At 45.8% G+C, this 20,152-nt stretch overlaps 1 protein-coding gene across 1 annotated transcript in view; it reads right to left on the bottom strand.

Annotated features, from left to right (window-relative positions):
* Window positions 1-1,664: 1,664 nt before the first annotated feature.
* The window catches only part of LOC140731981 (cryptochrome-1-like), a 200,038-nt gene continuing 181,550 nt past the window's right edge, over window positions 1,665-20,152 (bottom strand). Inside the window, exons 9-12 of the mRNA XM_073054031.1 lie at window positions 18,027-18,229; window positions 15,274-15,357; window positions 11,101-11,219; window positions 1,665-4,875 (exon numbers count right to left, since the gene is read on the bottom strand). Coding sequence (XP_072910132.1) covers window positions 4,852-4,875; window positions 11,101-11,219; window positions 15,274-15,357; window positions 18,027-18,229 — 430 coding nt within the window. The 3' untranslated portion in view covers window positions 1,665-4,851. The remainder of the gene's footprint in view (window positions 4,876-11,100; window positions 11,220-15,273; window positions 15,358-18,026; window positions 18,230-20,152) is intronic.

Here is a 20,152-nt window from a genome sequence, read left to right as displayed (position 1 = left end):
ACCGGGTGAAACCTGAGGATGGGAAAGGGCCTATCAAGGTACTCCATCGGAATCACCTGCTGCCGCTGGGTCAAGCGGTGCAGGTGGATACGGAGCCAGAGTGGGAGGTTACGCCCAGTACAAGGACTCTGCGCGGGTGCAGAGAGAGGGAAGAGACCGCTGCTGAAGAGCGGGGACGGGTCCCTCGCCCGGAAATGGCTACTGATTCGGAAGAGGACGACTCAGATGAGTGGCCCCTGTTCCCATTTGCTGGTGCTCCAGTACCAGGAGAGGAGGCTCCTGGCCCTTCCCATACTGAATTGGGTGAGAGGAGGGAAGGTCTTGAGGGTCAGATGGAGAGGCCGGCAACATTGGTGGGAGAGAGGGTGGAGCCCGAGTGTGAGCCGGAGAGATCTCAGGTGAGGGAGGACCCCCGTGAGGAAGGGGGTGAGTGTCTGTCAGGAAGACCTGGGGTATCCGAGACAGTGGGTTTGCAGGTGAAGAGGGAGCCCAGTGGGGCAGAAGGGGTATGGAGATCTCAGAGGATTAGGCGCCCCCCGGAGCGGTTGACATATGTGGTACCAGGAGAACCGAGTGTGATTTCTGCTGCTCTGGGTAGTTATGTCACTGCTTTCTGCACCTGGGTTGGGTTTTGTGTGTTGCAAGAAGCTTTGGGGAACTCTAGTAATGCCATGAGGGCATGACATTTGCTGGTGGGGAGAGAATGTACAATGTCCTGTGTATGTTACTAAAAAGGGCTTCTTTGGTTTGTTACGAGTAGGAATGCTTCTTTGTCTGATAAGTGTTTCTCTTGCCGTTGTTTCGCTTTAGAATGGCTGATATGGTAATTGTATTCATTTGTGTGTGTTAATCAATGGGGAATGTTATTGTGTTTTGTGAGGCTGGGAACTTGGGGGAGGGGTTGTGCGCGGGCTTGTGGTGTGAAGGGAGTCGGGAGGAAGACGCCGAGGAAGGTGGACGTGTGCTCGGAAGACCACCGGGGAGTCCAAGGTGGAAGACGTGGAAGTCGGAGGCAAGCGACGAGGGGTCGAATGGTTCGCTGGATGAGCTCCACCGATGTGCACTAACTGACTGAACTTTGATAAGTTGGCGCCTTTTGTTTTTTTCTTGTATATATATATATAGTATTGCCTAATACTCTTTTAATTTTAGTAAACTCTTTAAAGTGTACTTCATAACGGTATTTGTTGTGGGTTTGATACTGTTGGCGGGCGCGAGGCATAAACTCGATTCTCACAGCACCTGCGTGTACGGGAGGTGGGGTTGGTGAGTGGCTGGATCTCCTTTTCCCCTAGACATATACCAGCCTTTCAGGTAAGTGTTACAGAAGGAAGAAGGAAACCAGTGAAAGGCAGAGGTAAGAGGTGGCCAGAAGGAGAATGGAAAATGAGTCAAGGGGGAGGGGGAAAAATTACCAGAGTTTAGAGAAATCGATGTCTGCAGATACTGGAAATCCACAGCAACACAGACAAAATGCTGGAGAAACTCAGCAGTAAGTCAGCATCTAGGGAGGGGGAAGAACAGTGTACGTTTCAGGCCTCGACCCTTCATCGAGACTGGAAAGGAGGGGGAAGGTGCAGAATAAGAAGGTGGGGGAGGGAGGGAAGGAGTGCTCTTCCCCATTACACACCACAAACATGCAACCTTCATAAACAGAGACAGAGTGCCAAAGAAACCAAAACACGCTTTATTTTCATTGATTCCAGCATCACACGTGACCCCCATTTTGCTCCAAATGTTGTGCATAACTGTTTACAAAAATAGCATTTGTCAGGACAAAAATAGGTGCTCTGGTTCTAACTGGGGTCTTGTGTCAGACTTGTGCAGTTGGAATGTTCTTATGTGGTAATGACCGTGTCAGGATTCCATCACTTGTGCACGTTGGAAATGAGTATTAGCGAGAGAGGAACTCCCTGACTGATCGCTGTGCTGAATTAAGACGCGATCGCTTGTTGGGTTAAGGCATTCGAGCTCATTCATCTGGGTGAGGTGTGCCATAACTAGAGGGCTCACCGTGGGCATGTGAAACTCACTCAAGAGCTCAAAGTTTGGTAAGGTTGACCCTGATGGTCATCCCAACATTGCATCTCCAGTCTTCCGATGCATCTGTGCTCCTACTTTGGCCCCACATGCCTTTCCATGATCTGTTCTCCAGTGCTCGTGGTCACTCACTCACGTGTCGTGTCTCTCTCCTCCCCAGATACATCCAAACCCATTCACTCAACCAGGGACACCTATCAGCCTTCAGTTTTTATCCACGGCACTGTGTCATTTCCTTCCTTGTTAACATTGTAAAACTTTCCAACACATGCAAGTGCAATAATAATACTTTCCAAAATCCCAACACATAGAAACTAAAATGAAATGGAATGAAAAATAAATGAATATGTTTAACTCTTGGATCGTGGGGGCAAAGATATACACCTGAATGGGTAAAGGACACATTCAAAGGCAATAAGTGGAAAACAGCACTGTTTTTGTAACATCCTAACCACCTTGATGTTGATGATACTTAGTTCATTTAATTCAACATGGTCCTCCCTCAATAAGACATTGGTCTGATCACACTTGGAGTATTGTGAGCAGTTTTGGGCCCTTTATCTAAGAAAAGTGTGCTGGCATTGGAGAGGGCCCAAGAAACCTATTCAATGTTTAAAGACTGAGATAGAGTGCATGAGGAGAAGATGTTTCCTATAGTGAGGGAGACTAGGACCAGAGGGCTCAGCCTCAGAAGAGAAGGAGGTTCATTTAGTACAGAGATGAGAAGGAATTTCTTTAGCCAGAGGGTGGTGAACGTGTGCAATTCTTTGCCACGGACAAGTCATTGGGTATATTTAAAGTGAAGGTTGATAAGTTCTCTATTATCCAGGGCCTCAAAGTGTACAGACAGAAAGTAAGAGAATGGGGTTGAGAGGGATATTAATGGTGGAATGGTGGGGCAGACTCAATGGGCCAAATGGCCTAATTCACCCCTTATGTCGTATAATCCAATACACATTAATCAGGATTTCACTCTTCTCCAACTTGGGAGTCCATTCAGCCTATGGAGCCTGTACTTGTGCTGAGTGCAGTCCGATTTTCACACGTTTCCTGGTAACCCACGCTCTCCCCCGTCCTTTAACATAGAACATTACAGCACAGTACAGACCCTACGATCGATGGCGTTCTGCCAACCTTTTAACTTACTCTAAGGTCAATCTAGCCCTTTCCTCCTACATAGCCCTCCATTTTTCTATCATCGAAGCGCCTCTCTAAGAGTCTCTTAAATGCCCCTACCGGATCTGCCTCTAAAACTCAACCGCTGACAGTGCGTTCCACACACCCACCACCTCTGACAACTCCCCAACACTTTCCTCCAATCACCTTAACATTATGCCCCTTTGTATTTGCCATTTCTGTCCTGGGGGAGAAAGTCTCTGGCTGTCCACTCGATGTACACCTCTTCTCATCTTGTACACCTCTGTCAAGTCACGTTACCATCCAGCCTATAGAGCCTGCATTGGGCTGAGTGCAATGTTCCTCCGTATTCGCCTGTAACTCCCTCTCTCTCTCTGCTGCCTGTGAGTATCTCCATTCGTAGCCCCTGCAACCAGAACTCCCCATCACCTGTGATAACTACGTTTCAATCCCGTCACCAAATGTGGCAAATCTTCAAATCAGACCCGAAGACAAAGGAGCTGAAGTAGGCCATTTGGCCCATCGAATGTTCTCTGCCATTTCATCATGGGTGTAATTATCCTTCTCAATCCCATTCTCCCGCCTTCTCCCCATGACCTTTGACATGCTGACTAATCAAGAACCTGTCAACCTCCGTTTTAAATGGACTCAATGACTTGGCCTCCGCAGTGGGGCATGGCAATGCAAGGTTTAAAAAGTAAATCAGAACTGTGTCCTAGAGTACATACAAGTTTAAACTGGAAATGCAAGAGAACTGGAATCACCAGAGTAACTCAATTATCATCTAAGCATAAGTATTTCCAAACATGTCAGATACTCATCTCGGAGGCAGTGCTGTATAATAAAGACACAATTTCTCCATCTGTAAGAGCAAATCCACAAATCTACTCCATTTACACTCAGTGGCCACATTATTAGAGACCTCCTGTACCTAATAAAGTGGACAATGAGTGTAAGTTCATGGTCTTCTGCTGCTGTCGTCCCTCCACTTCAAGGTTCAATGTGTTGTGTGTTCAGAGGTGCTTTTCTGCACACCACTGGTGTAACGTGGTTACTTGAGTTACTGTCACCTTCCTGTCAGCTTGAACCGGTCTGGCCATTCTCCTCTGATGCCTCTCATTGACAAAGCATTTTCACTCACAGAACTGCCACTCACCGGATTTTTTTTTTGTTTTTCACACCTTTCTCTGCAAATTCTAGAGACTGTTGTGAGATCAGCAGTTTCTGAGATACTCATATCACCCCGTCTAGCACCAACAATCATTCCATGGTGAAAGTAATTTAGAACACATTTCCTCTCCATTCTGATGTTTCGTCTGAACAACTGGACCTTTTGACCATGTCTGCATGCTTTTATGCATTGTGTTGCTGCTAAGTGATTGGCTGATTAGTATTGATGAGGTGTACAGGTGTGCCTAATAAAGTGGCCACTGAGTGTATGTGGATGGTAATGGGCAGGAAACTGAAATTATTACACTTCTGAGACATTCAAATGTTACAACACTACAGATGACAAAATATTAAAAACATTCTATGAGACCATTCAAGTTGTACACTGAGCGTTCACGTAATTGAAGACACAATATTCCACAGATGAGATTTAAAATCTAACAAATAAAAACAGGGAAGTCTTGGTCCTTCGGGCAGACTGCTCCAGTAATAAAAGACTTCAGATCAGTAAGACACAAGGTGTGGGCTCTGAAAAACAGGAAAAGCATCATGTAGTCGGATTCTGATGTTTAAATCCAGTGCTCTTTCAGAAGTTGAGAAGGAGACACTGAATTAATTGCTTCACAATCAATTTTATAAAGTACTGATAGAACAAAGGAAAGTTGGACAATGATACAGGTTGACTAAGCAGAGAGAGACTAAGGTGGTGTCTACTAGAGAACAGCCATTGTTAGACCCACAAATAAGGAAAATTTATAGATAAGTGTTAACCATTTAGAAGGTCATTCAAATAATAGAGTGCAAAGAAGCTTCCAGAGCTTTCCAGAATTATACTTTGTACAGTGTAACTACTAGAGGCATACTAAACTTGCTCATACATACACGCAGATAATTAATTGCTATCCTGCAAAGAAAATAACAATTTAACAGTCTAATCTAAGATCTAAACCATCAGATCCTACAATGTACACGTGTTATGGAATTACCTGTTAAATGTAACAGTGAAGGGACGCGGATGGATAATTACACACAACAGAACACCAGCTCGGAGCTGAATGCGATTGACTGAAAACAAGCCTCAGTATTTCGAACATTGCCACTGGATTCTGTGCTGGTGGATTCAGCTGCCAGAGTTGCACATAACAACTAAAGGCATTTTCAAGAACAAGCTCTTAATCAAAAGGTTAAAAGTAAAAAAAATCACCAAGAGGCAATTCTTAGCAACTTGAATTTTTGAAGCCATGAGGCCATTAAACATAGGAGCAGAATTAAGTCATTCAGCCCTTTGAAGCTGCTCTGCTATTCCACCAGGGCTGCTTTCGTATCCCTCTCAACCCCATTCTTCCGCCTTCTCCCCGTAACCCTTCCTAATCAAGAACCTATCAAATGCTGTTTTAAATGACTTGGCCTCCACAGACGTTTGTGGTATTTGAAAAAGAATAAGATACAGTTTAAAAACAAAGTAGTGACTATTAACAAGTTAATAATTTTACTTCAGTTCAGGTAATCCCATTGTGAACTACCTCCTCTGTAGGCTTCAGCCTCTCCTACATGCCTATACTGCTCTCCGATGGTTCAGGGACCTGTCGATCATCAAAATTCACCTCTCCTTGAATACATTGGGCCAAACCCATAAGACCATAAGTCATAGGAGAATTAGGCCTTTTGGCCCATCGAGTTCTCTCTGCCATTCCATCATGGCTGATTTATTATCCCTCTCAAACCCATTCTCCTGCCTTCTCTCCATAACCTTTGATGCCCTGACTAATCAAGAACCTACCAATATCCGCTTTAAATATACACAATGACTTGGACTCCACAGCTGTCCGTGGCAATGAATTCCAAAGATTCGCCATCCTCTGGCTGAAGAAATTTCTCCTCATTTCTGTTCTAAATGGACGTCCCTCTGTTCTGAAGGTGTGCCCTCTGATCCTAGACTCACCAACTAGGAAACATCCTCTCCACCCCCACTCTATCTAGGACTTTTGATAGGCTTCATTGAGATCCCCCCCAACCATTCTCCTAAAATCCAGTGAGTACAGGGTCAGAGCCATCAAACACTCCTCAAATATTAACCCTTTCATTCCTGTGATAATTCCCGTGAATGTCCTCTGGACCTTCTCCAATGCCAACACATCTTTTCTCAGATAAGGGGCTCAAAACTGCTCACAATATTCCAAGTGTGGTTCAATGACTTGTAAAGCCTCTGCATCGCATCCTTGCTTTTATACTCTAGTCCACCTGAAATGAATGCTAACGTTGCATTTGCCTTCCTCACCCTCGACTCAACCTGCAAGTTAAACGCCTGGACAGGTCCCAGGCAGGGACCTGCTGCTCGTCTCCACCTTGTACTAGGAACCAGGACACGGAGATCAGAGTAGAGCCAAAGAGCATTTTGAGAAGGCAGCTTTCTGGATATCTTGGCAAACACTATCCACAATTCTTTGTGTCATAAGGCAGGCTTAGAATTGTTTACTGATCTTGCTTCAGATCCTCGCCCCCTTGCTTTTCCCCTAATCTGAACTAAAATAATCTGACAGGGGTTTATAAAATTATGAGAGGAACAGGTCGAGCATACAGACAGTATTTTTCCCCCAGGGTTGAAATTTCTAATACCAGAGGGCATGCATTGAAGGCGGGTGGGAATTCTAAAGGAGAAGTGCGGGGCAAGTTGTTTTACACGGGGAGTGGCGGGCACCTGGAACGCTCTGCCCAGGGTGCTGGTAGAGGTGGATGCGTTATGGACTTTTAAGGGATGTTTAGACAGGTACATGAATGTGAGGAATATGGAAGGATATGGACATAGTGTAGGCGGAAGAGATTAGTTTAGTTAGCCATTTGGTTACAAATTTGATTGGTTTGGCACAACATTGTGGGCTAAAGGGCCTGTTCCTTGTACTGTACTGTTCCATGTTCTGAAGGGGTTACCAGGGCAACACCCACCCGCACCTTTTCTGCAGTCTCTTGGACAGTACAGGCCCTTCAGCCCATGATGCTGTGCCGACTTTTTAACCTACTCCAAGATCAGTCTAACCCTTCCCTCCCACATAATCCTCCATTTGTCTATCATCCATGTGCCTATCTAAGAGCTTTTTAAATTATGTACCTCTACCACCACCCCGGCAGGGCATCCCACACACCCACCACTCTATGTAGAAAAAAGCCTACCTCTGTCATCCCCCCCATACTCCAATCGCCAGAATCAGATTTATTATTACTTTGTGTGCCATACTCTGCCAGAGCCTCTGCAACCACTTATGTTTCAAGTGGTTGTCTTGGAGGAAAGTCCCCCACGTTCTCTCACAGTGCAGTTTTTTTTCTACGAGGCCGAGTTGCGAGCTCGACACTCAACCCAGCACAGATGGAAAGCGTGTCCGGGAGCGGCCCGACTGGATTCGAACTCAGGAACCTTCGCTCCGGAGTCTGGCGCTGATGTCACTGCGCCACCAGCCAGCCTGTCAAACTGCATGTTGCAAAAGTTAAGTTCCTGCGGCAGCAGTACAGTGCAACACATACAATATACTATAAGTTATCACAAGAAAAATATACAAAGATAAATAAGTTGTGCAAAGAGAGCAAAAAAATATTGAGGCAGTGTCCATGGGTTCATTATCCATTCAAAAATCTGACGGTGGAGGCGAAGAAGCTGTTCGCAGAAGGTTGAGTGGGAGCCTTTATGCTCGGGGTAGTAATGAGAAGAGGGCTTGCAGCGAGTACTGGGTGCGGAGGGTCCTCGATTGTGGATGCCTTTTGAACAAGTCCTTGATGCTAACAAGGGTAATGTCTGTGATGGAGCTGGCTGAGATTACAGCCTTCTGCCACTTGCTCCCTTAAAAAGTTTCTGGCCGTCCACTCAATCTATGCCTCTTATCATCTTGTACAGCTTTATCAAGTCACCTCTCATCCTCTGTTACTCCAAAGAGAAAACTTGCTCAACCTGTCCTCATAAGACACACTCTCTAATCCAGGCAGTATCCTGGTAAATCTCCCCTGAGCCCTTTCTAAAGCTTCCATGTCCTTCCTGTAATGATGAGGTGACCAGAAATGAACACAACATTCCACATGTGGTCTAACCAGGGATTTATAGAGTTGTAACATTACCTCTTCGCTCTTGGACTGAATTGTCCCAACTAACAAAGGCCAACACACCATATGCCTACTTATCCACCCTGTCAATTTGCACTGCAACTTTAAGGAATCTTTAGATGTGGTCCCCCCAAGATCCTGCTGCTTCTCCACACTTCTAAGAATCCTGCTATTGACCCTGTACTCTTCCTTGAAATTTGACCTTTCAAAGTGAAGCACTCCGGATTCATGTCCGTGCGAGCAGGAGGCTTGAGTGCCGGTCAATCAGCGAGCTTGGAGTTGGGCGTCCAGTCGTCATCTCAGGGTCCAAACCAAAGGTCCATAGGATCCCTGGAGGCTGGAGGCTGGAGGCTGGTCCCAGAGTGGGATGGTGCTCCGTGTGTGTGTGTGTGTGTTGCAAAGGGGCTTGTTTTCCTGTTGTTGTTTTGTTGTTTGTTGTGTTCTGCCGAGCACTGTGGGATACTTGTGGGCCGCCCCCACCACAAGGCGCTGGCTGATAACGCCATTGAAGCATTTCACGGTGTTGGATTCTGATGTTTTTAATTGGAAGTCAGGAAAGAGTCTTGAAACTTGTTTCTTCACAGTAATTTTATTACTGTAAGTGTGAATAGAACAAAGAGACTTGGTAACCTGGAGCTGCACATGGCCAGCAGCTAAGAACAGAGAGATCAGAAAGAATAAAGATGGCAGAACCATGTGTTTTGTCCTTCTTATACCACATAGATAAGAAACATTCTACTCAAACTTGTAGATAAGGGCTAACCAGTCAGATAGCCCCTATTCAAATAATGCAATACTATAGAACTTTTCAGAGTAATACAAGAACCGTAACCACTAGGGGACACACTGAACAATTGCATATACATACATTGACCACTAAGAAACATACTAAGCAATTACGTGTGTGCGTGCGTGTGTGTGTGTGTGTGTGTGTGAGTGTGTGTGTGTGTGTGTGAGTGTGTGCGTGTGTGTGTGTGTGTGTGTGTGTGTGTGTGTGTGTGTGAGTGTGTGTGTGTGTGTGTGAGTGTGTGCGTGTGTGTGTGTGTGTGTGTGTGTGTGTGTGTGAGTGCGTGTGCGTGTGTGTGTGCGTGTGTGTGAGTGTGTGTGTGTGTGCGTGTGTGTGTGCGTGTGTGTGAGTGTGTGTGTGCGTGTGAGTGTGTGTGTGTGTGCGTGTGTGTGCCGTGTGTGTGTGTGTGTGTGTGTGTGTGTGAGCATGTGCGTGTGTGTGTGTGTGTGTGTGTGTGTGTGTGTGCGTGAGAATGTGTATATATACTGTGTACGTAGCTATATAAAATACAAGACAGATAGTTAATTATTAAGCTACAAAGAGATTAACAATTAAGCAGTCTAATGCAACAACTATATGTTCCCATGTACGTGATAAATAAATCTAAATGTGACACGGGCACAGTGACGTCTGGGTAACCCCAGGTAATTTCTAAGTTAAGTACATGCTGGGCACAGCATTGTGGGCCGAAGGGCCTGTACTGTGCTGAGGGTTTTCTATGTTCAGGCTGTGCAATTGATAGTTTATAGAGGATTAGAAATGGAGGGCAAGGGAGAGGCAAGAAGGGTTTGCTCATGCCATCATATAACTAAGTAATGAACAGGGAAGGGAAGTTACAATCTTAAAACTAACCTCCCAGAGCAATACTGCAAGGTTTGGTGCTGGGACCGCAGCTGTTTACAATATACATTAACGATTTAGATGAAGGGATTAAAAGTAACATTAGCAAATTTGCTGATGACACAAAGCTGAGTGGCAGTGTGAAATGTCAGGAGGATGTTATGAGAATGCATGGTGACTTGGACAGGTTGGGTGAGTGGGCAAATGTATGGCAGATGCAGTTTAATGTGGATAAATGTGAGGTTATCCACTTTGGTGGCAAGAACAGGAAGGCAGATTACTATCTAAATGGAGTCAAGTTAGGAAAAGGGGAAGTACAACGAGATCTAGGTGTTCTTGTACATCAGTCAATGAAAGCAAGCATGCAGGTACAGCAGGCAGAGAAGAAAGCTAATGGCATGCTGGCCTTTATAACAAGTGGAATTGAGTATAGGAGTAAAGAGGCCCTTCTGCAACTGTACAGGGCCCTGGTGAGACAACACCTGGAGTATTATGTGCAGTTTTGGTCTCCATATTTGAGGAAGGACATTCTTGCTATTGAGGGAGTGCAGCGTAGGTTCACAAGGGTAATTCCCGGAATGGCGGGACTGTCATATGTTGAAAGATTGGAGCGACTGGGCTTGTATACACTGGAATTTAGAAGGATGAGAGGGGATCTGATTGAAACATATAAAATTATTAAGGGATTGGACATGCTGGAGGCAGGAAGCATGTTCCCGCTGATGGGTGAGTCCAGAACTAGAGGTCAGAGTTTAAGAATAAGGGGTAGGCCATTTAGAACAGAGACGCGGAAAAACTTTTTCACCCAGAGAGTGGTGGATATGTGGAGTGCTCTGCCCCAGAAGGCAGTGGATGCCAAGTCTCTGGATGCATTCAAGAGAGAGTTAGATAGAGCTCTTATAGATAGCGGGGTCAAGGGATATAGGGAGAGAGCAGGAACGGGGTACTGATTGTGTGTGATCAGCCATAATCACAGTGAATGGTGGTGCTGGCTAGAAGGGCCGAAGGGCCTACTTCTGCACCTACTGTCTAATACTTACGTCATCGCCCTGGCGACGGAACTTCTGTGCTGAGGACTCCCCGGTATCGCCAGCACTGCTGTCATTTTCCAGACCACGCTTGGCTGTCATTGGTCCACTTGAACAGCTTTGAACCAGGTCTGGGTGAAAGGACAATGTTGGGGAGGGGGTGGGGGCAATGGGAAGAACACATCAGAAAAATGGAGAAAATTGACCACTGATTTTAGGGCAACAAGTAACCTTGAGGATAGTGCGATGATATTGCAGCTAGGGTGTCGGAGTTCAGCGTTCAGTCCTAGAGTTCTCTGTGAGGAGCCAATTCACGTTCTTCACATGGAAGGCACGGGTTTCCTCCCAGAGTCCAAAGACGTACCGGTTGGTAGGTTAAATGGTCAGGGTAAATTGTCCTGTGGCTGGGCAGCACAGCTCGAAAGGCCGGAAAGGCCCAGGCTACAATGTATCTCCAAATAAATACCCCTGGACACAGGGCAGATATAGAAAGGACATCACACTTCGTTTTATACCCGGGGTGTCTTGGCCTTTGCAGCGCCAGGCATTTGGTCAGCCCTCAGTGCTAGTGGAAGTCAGCATTAATAGTACAATGCCGAGAATGGTCGAGCAAGATGAGGTACTTGCAATCACCAACCAACTCCATCCAATGTCAAGGACACCCCCTCCACCCAGGCCATGCTCTCTTCTCACTGCTGTCATCAGGAAGCAGGTACAGGAGCCTCCGGCCTCACACCACCAGGTTCAGGAACAGTTATTACCCTTCAACCATCAGGCTCCTGAACCAGTGTGGATAACTTCACTCACCTCAACTCTGAACTGATTCCACAACCTACAGATTCACTTTCAAGGACTCTACAACTCATGTTCTCAGTCTTATTTAATTACTTTTTTACTTATTATTATTATTATTTTGTATTTACAGTTTGTCTTCCTTTGCACGTTGATTATCAGTCTTTCTGTGCAGATTTCCATTGACTCTTTTGAGTTTCTCTGTTTTTACTGTGAACATCCACAAGAAAATGAATGTCAGGGTTTTACAAAAAGCTGCAGAAAGTTGTAAACTCAGCCAGCTCCGTCATGGACACCTTCAATAGTTGATGCATTGAAAAGGCAGAGTCCATCATTAAGGACCCCCGTCACCCAGGACCTGCCTCTTCTCATTGCTACCATCATGGAGGAGATACAGAAGCCTGAAGACACACACTCAACGATTCAGGAACAGCTTCTTCCCCTCTGCCATCAGGTTTCTGAATGGACACTGAACCCATGTACACCATATCAGTATTTTTTGCTCTCTTTTTAGCACTAGTTATTTAAATTACATATATATATATAATTTATATTAATATAGGTGTATATATGTATATATAGGGGGGGTAATTGGTCCATCGAGTCTGCTCCACCATTCCATCATAGCTGATTTATTATCCCTCTCAACACCATTCCACTATCTTCTCCCATGACTTTTGGTGCCCTGACTGATTAAGAACCTATCAACCTCCGCTTTAAATACACCCAATGACGTGGCCACCAGTCGTCTGTGGCACGAATTCCACAGATTCACCACCCTCTGGCTAAGAAAGATTCCTTCTCAGCTCTGTTCAAAATGGACATTCCTCTATTCCAGGTGTTCACAGACCCCTCGGTTAATGGTAGAGGTGATAGAAAGAGTTGGGAATCTCTGTTCTGTGGCCGTGCCCTCTGGTCCTAGACTCACCCATGATAGGAAATATCCTCTCTACATCCATTCTATCTTGGCCTTTCAATATTTGATCTGTTTCAATGAGATCCTCCCTCATTCTTTTAAACTCCAGTGAGTACAGGCTCACAGCCATTAAACGGTCCTCATACGTTAACCCTTTCATTCCCAGAATCATTCTCGTGACCTTCCTCTAGATTGTCTCCAATGCCTTTTTTCAGGCAGGGTCCCAAAACTGCTCATCGTACTTCAGGTAATGGTCTGACCAATACCTTATAAAGCCTCAGCATCATATCCTTGCTCTTATAATATAGTAACACGGTAACTGTTCACGGTGTTTCCTACTTGGGGCGCGCTGGCTGGTCAGAAGGCTTCCTGCTCAATTCCCACTTCAGGAACTGTGCATAAAAGCCTGAGCTCACACGCCAGTGCATCACTAAGAGATGCCGCCTTTCAAATTATACATTAAACCACAGCTATCTCGGTGGGCAAACGAGATTGCATTACACTGCGTCAGAATATGAACTAGCCATAGTGCTCTGGTCAATAGTTAGTCCTCAACAGTTTCCGGAAGCACAGCATGGTAATTGGCATATTGCATAAAATATGTATGTATTTATATGCAAATATATGCAATATGCAAAATACATTGGGAATCATGCACAAAATGGCTGTACTTCCCACGATGCAACAATTACTACGCTAAAAAAATGGAATTACCTGGCTGTAAAGCACTGTAATAGCTGAAACATGCCTTATTAATACACATCTACCTTCAAGCTGCAAAGGTATAGTTTCAAAAACCCTAGTTTGCATACATTTATACATTTGTCAGGCAGCTCTTGGGGAATAAAGGTAACTTGCCTTTCACTCAGATACGAGGATTCAGAGGTGTCCGATAAGGCTAATGTGGAACCCACAGATGATGTACCAGGTGAGGCAGAAGGTACTTGATGGGGCAGACGGGTGACTAGTTTCACCGCTCACATAGATATGTTCCTGACCCATGTGCACATGAAAAGGACACAGCCACAGTCGATGAGATCTTTGATGTTCCTTCTCGCTGGAATTAAACGCTTCTTTCTGAAGTTCATCTGAACGCTAGGCTCTCAGTGGGGCCTTATCACTTGGGCAAAGATTAGTTTTATTTGTCACATGTACTTTGAAACATACAGTGAAATGTGGTGTTTCTCTCAAAACAAATCAGTGAGGATCGTGCTGGGGGCGATCCGCTAGCGTCGCCATGCTTCTTGCACCAACGTGGCGTGCCCACATTGCACTAACCCTAACCCAGAGGCCTTTGGCAAGTGGGAGGAAACAGGGGCACCCAGAGGAAACTGCTTACGGACTGAATCAGAATCGAGTTCATTACTGCTAACGTATGCCACGAAATTTGGTGTTTTGCAGCAACAGTAGAGTGCAATTCGTAAAATAAACTACAAATTACAATTAGAAGTATATATAGATTAAATAAGCAGTGCAAAAAGAGAACAAAATGGTGAGCTAGCTGGTATTCATGCATTCATTGTCTGTTCAGAATTCTGACGGCAGAGTTCCTAAAATATTGAGTGTGTGTCTTCGGGCTCCTGGTAGCAAGGAGAAGAGGGCACGCCCTGGGTGGTGGGGCCCTTAGTGAGCCACACCATTTGAAGATGACCTTGACGGTGGGGAGGCCAGTGCCCACGATGGAACAATAGTGGTGCCATTAGTAAATTTATAGTCGACATTTGTGCCGATTAATTTTCCCACAGTTCTCCCAGTGTGCTTCCACAGTGCGTCTGTCTCATTATTCTGATCATCTCGTCGCTTCCATGAGCTACAATCACACACACAAAATGATGAGCAAGCTCAGAAGGTCACTCGTGAAAATGAATAAACAGCCGACGTTTTCGGCGTTGACCCTTCATCAGGACTGGAGAGGAAGGGGGAAGAAGTCAGAGTGAAAGGGTAGGGGAGGGGAAGGAGTACAAGCTGGCAGGTGATAGGTGAGACCAGGTGAGGGGGGAAGGTGGGTGGGAGCAGAGGGGGGGGGAATGAAGTAAGAAGCTGGGAGATGATAGGTGGAAAAGGGAAAGAGCTGGAGAAGAAGGAATCTGATAGGAGGAGAGTGGACCATAGTGAAATGGAAGGAGGAGGGGCACCACAGGAAGGTGATAGGCAGGTGAGAAGAGAAGAGGTGAGAGTTTGTTTGTTAATGCACTTCTCTGAGTGGATGTAGTTTATTTATTGGAGACACAGAAGATTCCGGATGCTGGAATCTGGAACAAAGAATAAACAACCTGAAGAAGGGTCTTGGCTTGCGGCATCGACTGGTTATTCCCCTCCATAGATGCTGCCTGGCTTGCTGAGATTTTCCAGCATTTTGTGCTTTGCTCTGGATTTCCAGCATCTGCCGAATCTCTCGTGTTTATCATGTAATATAACAGCAGTGCTTTAGTTATTTTAAATTTTTGCTCCAGGATAGCAGGAACCTTTGGACTCACCTGTGTTCTCAGGTACTTGCTCTCCCAAAGTGTACATCATTCCTCCATTTCCACTTTGGCTGGAAGGCACAGATGCAAGCAGACCTATTAAAATTGTAAAAAATGCTAATGTTTAAATACTGCCTCAGAAATCCAACACAACAAAGTACAAAGAAAATCCCAAGGCTTCAATATCAAGTTCAATCTCATGTTCAATTATCATTCACCCATACATGAATACAACCAAATGAAGCAGCGTTCCTCTGGGGCCAAGGTGCAAAGCACAGTACCGACAGCGCACGGCACGCTGCACACAGCACAAATGGTTACAATATCAGAAAAACATACAGTCACAATGAAAAAGAACAAATTTGTAAAATTTCCCTAACCTGCCATTTGAAAGTTTCTCAAATTATTCAAGTATACACTGTACATTAGTTTCATTAAAGATTAGCTTTATTTCTCACATGTATATTGAAACATACAGTGAAATGTGTCATTTGGATCAAATCAGATCAGTGAGGCTGTGCTGGGGGCAGCCCGCAAGTGTCTACATAGCACGCCTACGGCACTTTAACCCTAATTCGTACGTCTTTGGCATGTGGGAGGAACTTGGAGCACCCAGAGGAAACACACACAGTCACTGGGAGAACATACAAACTCCTTACAGACAGTGGCGGGAAATCGATCCCTGATCTCATAGCCAGTGCTGTAGAGAAGGCATATTGCTTAGTTTTTACTGACAAATGTTTAATCTTAATTTTATTTTCTGGATTATAAAGATTGCAGCTTTTGTGAGATTAAGTTGATTGGGATACTGTAGATAATGGCAGAGCATCTTTTCATTCAAGATTTCAGAATTTAATACAGTGGATTCCGACTAATTGGACTCTTGGTTAATTGGGGCAGCTGATTATTAGAGACAAAACTTAAAGTACAAAAACTAACCGAGAAAATAATTGAGATTCCCTTTGTTTACTTCGGACATTATGCCATTTAATTGGGGCAGGAGATTGTTGCTGAACAGTTGCTAACTAGCATCAGACACATGCACTCATGTGTACACTGTACCTAGAGCAAACAGTTTTTAAATAGCTCCAGTTGCACGTGTTTGTGTTGAAAAAGCAGTGACTTTTGTCACTAATAGTTGTAGTAAGACAACTCAGGACAGTTCTGCTCATTGCGGTTTCAAGATTTCATCATTGGAAATGCCAAAAATGGGTGGTAGTGAAAATGAAATGATTACACTACTTAAACAAGCTAGGAACTGCAAAGAATTTGCAGGCATCGACAATCATCTTGAATGTTACAATGAAAATGAAGATTTGGAGGATGCAGTCATTACCAGCATAGTACGAAGGCAGTCCATTACCTGCGCTGTCTGTGCAGATTTTGTTCATTTACAGTCAGTCAAAAGAACACAGCAATATACACTGAATTAATTCCTGTGTTATAACTATTAGGAACTAATGCACAGCTTTATAATGTTGTAGTAGTATAGGGTAGTGTTCAAATATGTTCTGTAATTCATTTAAATATGTAATTTGCTACTCAGTTAAGTGGTAGGTTATCTTTTCATACCTAATACTTATTGATGAAGGAATTCATCCACATAGCATTCTTCTGAGCATAAATGGACAACATGAGTGCAGACACCTCCATACAATCCATACAATCCATACAATCCATACAATGCATACAATCCATACAATCCATACAATCCATACAATCCATACAATCCATACATCCTCCAAAAACCTCTTTGCACCTCCATACAATCCATACATCCTCCAAAAACCTCTTTGCACCTCCATACAATCCATACATCCTCCAAAAACCTCTTTGCACCTCCATACAATCCATACATCCTCCAAAAACCTCTTTGCACCTCCATACAGTCCATACATCCTCCAAAAACCTCTTTGCACCTCCATACAATCCATACATCCTCCGAAAACCTCTTTGCACCTCCATACAATCCATACATCCTCCAAAAACCTCTTTGCACCTCCATACAATCCATACATCCTCCAAAAACCTCTTTGCACCTCCATACAATCCATACATCCTCCAAAAACCTCTTTGCACCTCCATACAATCCATGCATCCTCCAAAAACCTCTTTGCAGTTCCTGGTAATGACTGCATCCTCCAAATCTGCACTTTCATTGTAACATTCAAGATGATTGTTGATACTTCAAATACTTCATAGTTTCTAACTTGTTGAAGTGGTGAAATAGTTTCATTTTCGCTTTCGGCTGTTTCTGGCATCTCCAAACCTGAATGCTTGAAACCACAGTGAGCAAAACACTTCTGAATTGTCTCACTGCTCATTTCTGGCTAAGTATCAGTGACAAAATCACTGCTTTTTGAACGCAAGCACACACAACTGATGCTATTTAACAGCTTCACTCTAATCGTGGTGTAGTGTCTGACACTAGTTAGAATCTGTGCAACAAAGGTCTCCTGCCCCAATTAAGTGGCATAGTGTCCCAAATAAACAAAGGAAATCCCATCTATTTTCTCCATTAGTTTTAGTTCTTTAAGAAATGTCCCAAATAAGCAGCTGCCCAGTTAAATGGAATCCATTGTATTTTGTCCAATGTGAATAAGGGCCAGAAAAGAAATTCTGTTTACAGTTGGAGCTCACTGAAATAAAAGGAAGACATTTATGCATATAAATGATATTTTATCAATATGAGTACGTGCTGCATCGAACAACAAGTGCCCTGATTGAAATGAACATTTTTGGAACAGAAATAATAGACATCTCACCAAGTCCCCTGTAGCGTGAGAGTTGCTGGTAAATCTGCTTCATTCTCTCAATGTTAAGGCGACTAGCCTCTGCGTGTATCACCATGGGTTTCGGGTAATGTACCCCAATGATGCACTTTGCAGCAATCTGCACAGTGTCAGGAGCGTTCCACGGATCGTAAATGTACTTTGCGGGGAATTCTTTAAGAATTGGCAAGTAGCGTCTGCAAAAACAAAGTTATACAGTTCGTTCAAGTTTAATTATCATTGAACCATACATGAATACAGCCAAGTGAAGCAGTGTTCCTGTGGGGCCAAGGTGTGAAACACATTACCATCAGTACACAACACACTGCACATTGCTCAAATAGCACATATGGTTAAGATTTCAGATACAGTCACAATGGAAAAAAATATATAGCCCAAGTTCCTGAGTAGTATGACTGTAGATTGATGGCAAGTTGTAGTGGTCCGGATTGTTCTTTCAGCAAGCAAACACCAGAGGGCAGCATCGAGTGAACACCGGAGGAAGCATCGAGCAAACACCGGAGAGCAGCATCGAGTGAACACCGGAGGAAGCATCGAGCAAACACCGGAGAGCAGCATCGAGTGAACACCGGAGGGCAGCATCGAGCAAACACCGGAGAGCAGCGGAGAGCAGCATCGAACAAACACCGAAGAGCAGCATCGAGCAAACACCTGAGAGCAGCATCGAGCAAACACCTGAGAGCAGCATCGAGCAAACACTGAAGAGCAGCATCGAGCAAACACCGAAGAGCAGCATCGAGCAAACACCGAAGAGCAGCATCGAGCAAACACCGGAGAGCAGCACCGAGTGAACACCGGAGGGTAGCACCGAGTGAACACCGGAGAGCAGCATCGAGTGAACACCGGAGAGCAGCACCGAGTGAACACCGGAGGGCAGCACCGAGTGAACACTGGAGGGTAGGTCCGAGTGAACACCGGAGAGCAGCACCGAGTGAACACCGGAGGGCAGCACCGAGTGAGCAAACACCGGAGGGTAGGACCGAGTGAGCAAACACCGGAGGGTAGGACCGAGTGAACACCGGAGAGCAGCACCGAGTGAACACTGGAGAGCAGCACCGAGCGAACACCGGAGAGCAGCACCGAGTGAACACCGGAGGGTAGCACCGAGTGAACACCGGAGAGCAGCATCGAGTGAACACCGGAGAGCAGCACCGAGTGAACACCGGAGGGCAGCACCGAGTGAACACTGGAGGGTAGGTCCGAGTGAACACCGGAGAGCAGCACCGAGTGAACACCGGAGGGCAGCACCGAGTGAGCAAACACCGGAGGGTAGGACCGAGTGAACACCGGAGAGCAGCATCGAGTGAACACCGGAGAGCAGCACCGAGTGAACACCGGAGGGCAGCACCGAGTGAACACTGGAGGGTAGGTCCGAGTGAACACCGGAGAGCAGCACCGAGTGAACACCGGAGGGCAGCACCGAGTGAGCGAACACCAGAGGGCAGCATCGAGTGAACACCGGAGAGCAGCATCGAGCAAACACCAGAGGGCAGCACCGAGCGAACACCGGAGAGCAGCACCGGAGAGCAGCACCGAGCGAACACCGGAGAGCAGCACCGAGCGAACACCGGAGAGCAGCACCGAGCGAACACCGGAGAGCAGCACCAGAGAGCAGCACCGAGCGAACACCGGAGAGCAGCACCGAGCGAACACCGGAGAGCAGCACCGAGCGAACAGCGGAGGGCAGCACCGAGCGAACACTGGAGAGCAGCACCGAGCGAACACCGGAGAGCAGCACCGAGCGAACACCGGAGAGCAGCATCGAGCGAACACCGGAGAGCAGCATCGAGCGAACACTGGAGAGCAGCACCGAGCGAACACCGGAGAGCAGCATCGAGTGAGCAAACACCGGAGAGCAGCATCGAGTGAGCAAACACCGGAGAGCAGCATAGAGTGAGCAAACACCGGAGAGCAGCACCGAGTGAGCAAACACCGGAGAGCAGCACCGAGCGAGCAAACACCGGAGAGCAGCACCGAGCGAGCAAACACCGGAGAGCTGCACCGAGCGAACACAGGAGAGCTGCACCAGAGAGCTGCAACAGAGAGCAGCACCGAGCGAACACCGGAGAGCAGCACCGAGTGAACACCGGAGAGCAGCA

The sequence above is a fragment of the Hemitrygon akajei genome, chromosome 8 (assembly GCF_048418815.1).
Source record: "Hemitrygon akajei chromosome 8, sHemAka1.3, whole genome shotgun sequence".
NCBI classification, from domain to species: Eukaryota; Metazoa; Chordata; class Chondrichthyes; order Myliobatiformes; family Dasyatidae; genus Hemitrygon; species Hemitrygon akajei.
This window is presented reverse-complemented; position numbering and strand designations above follow the sequence as displayed.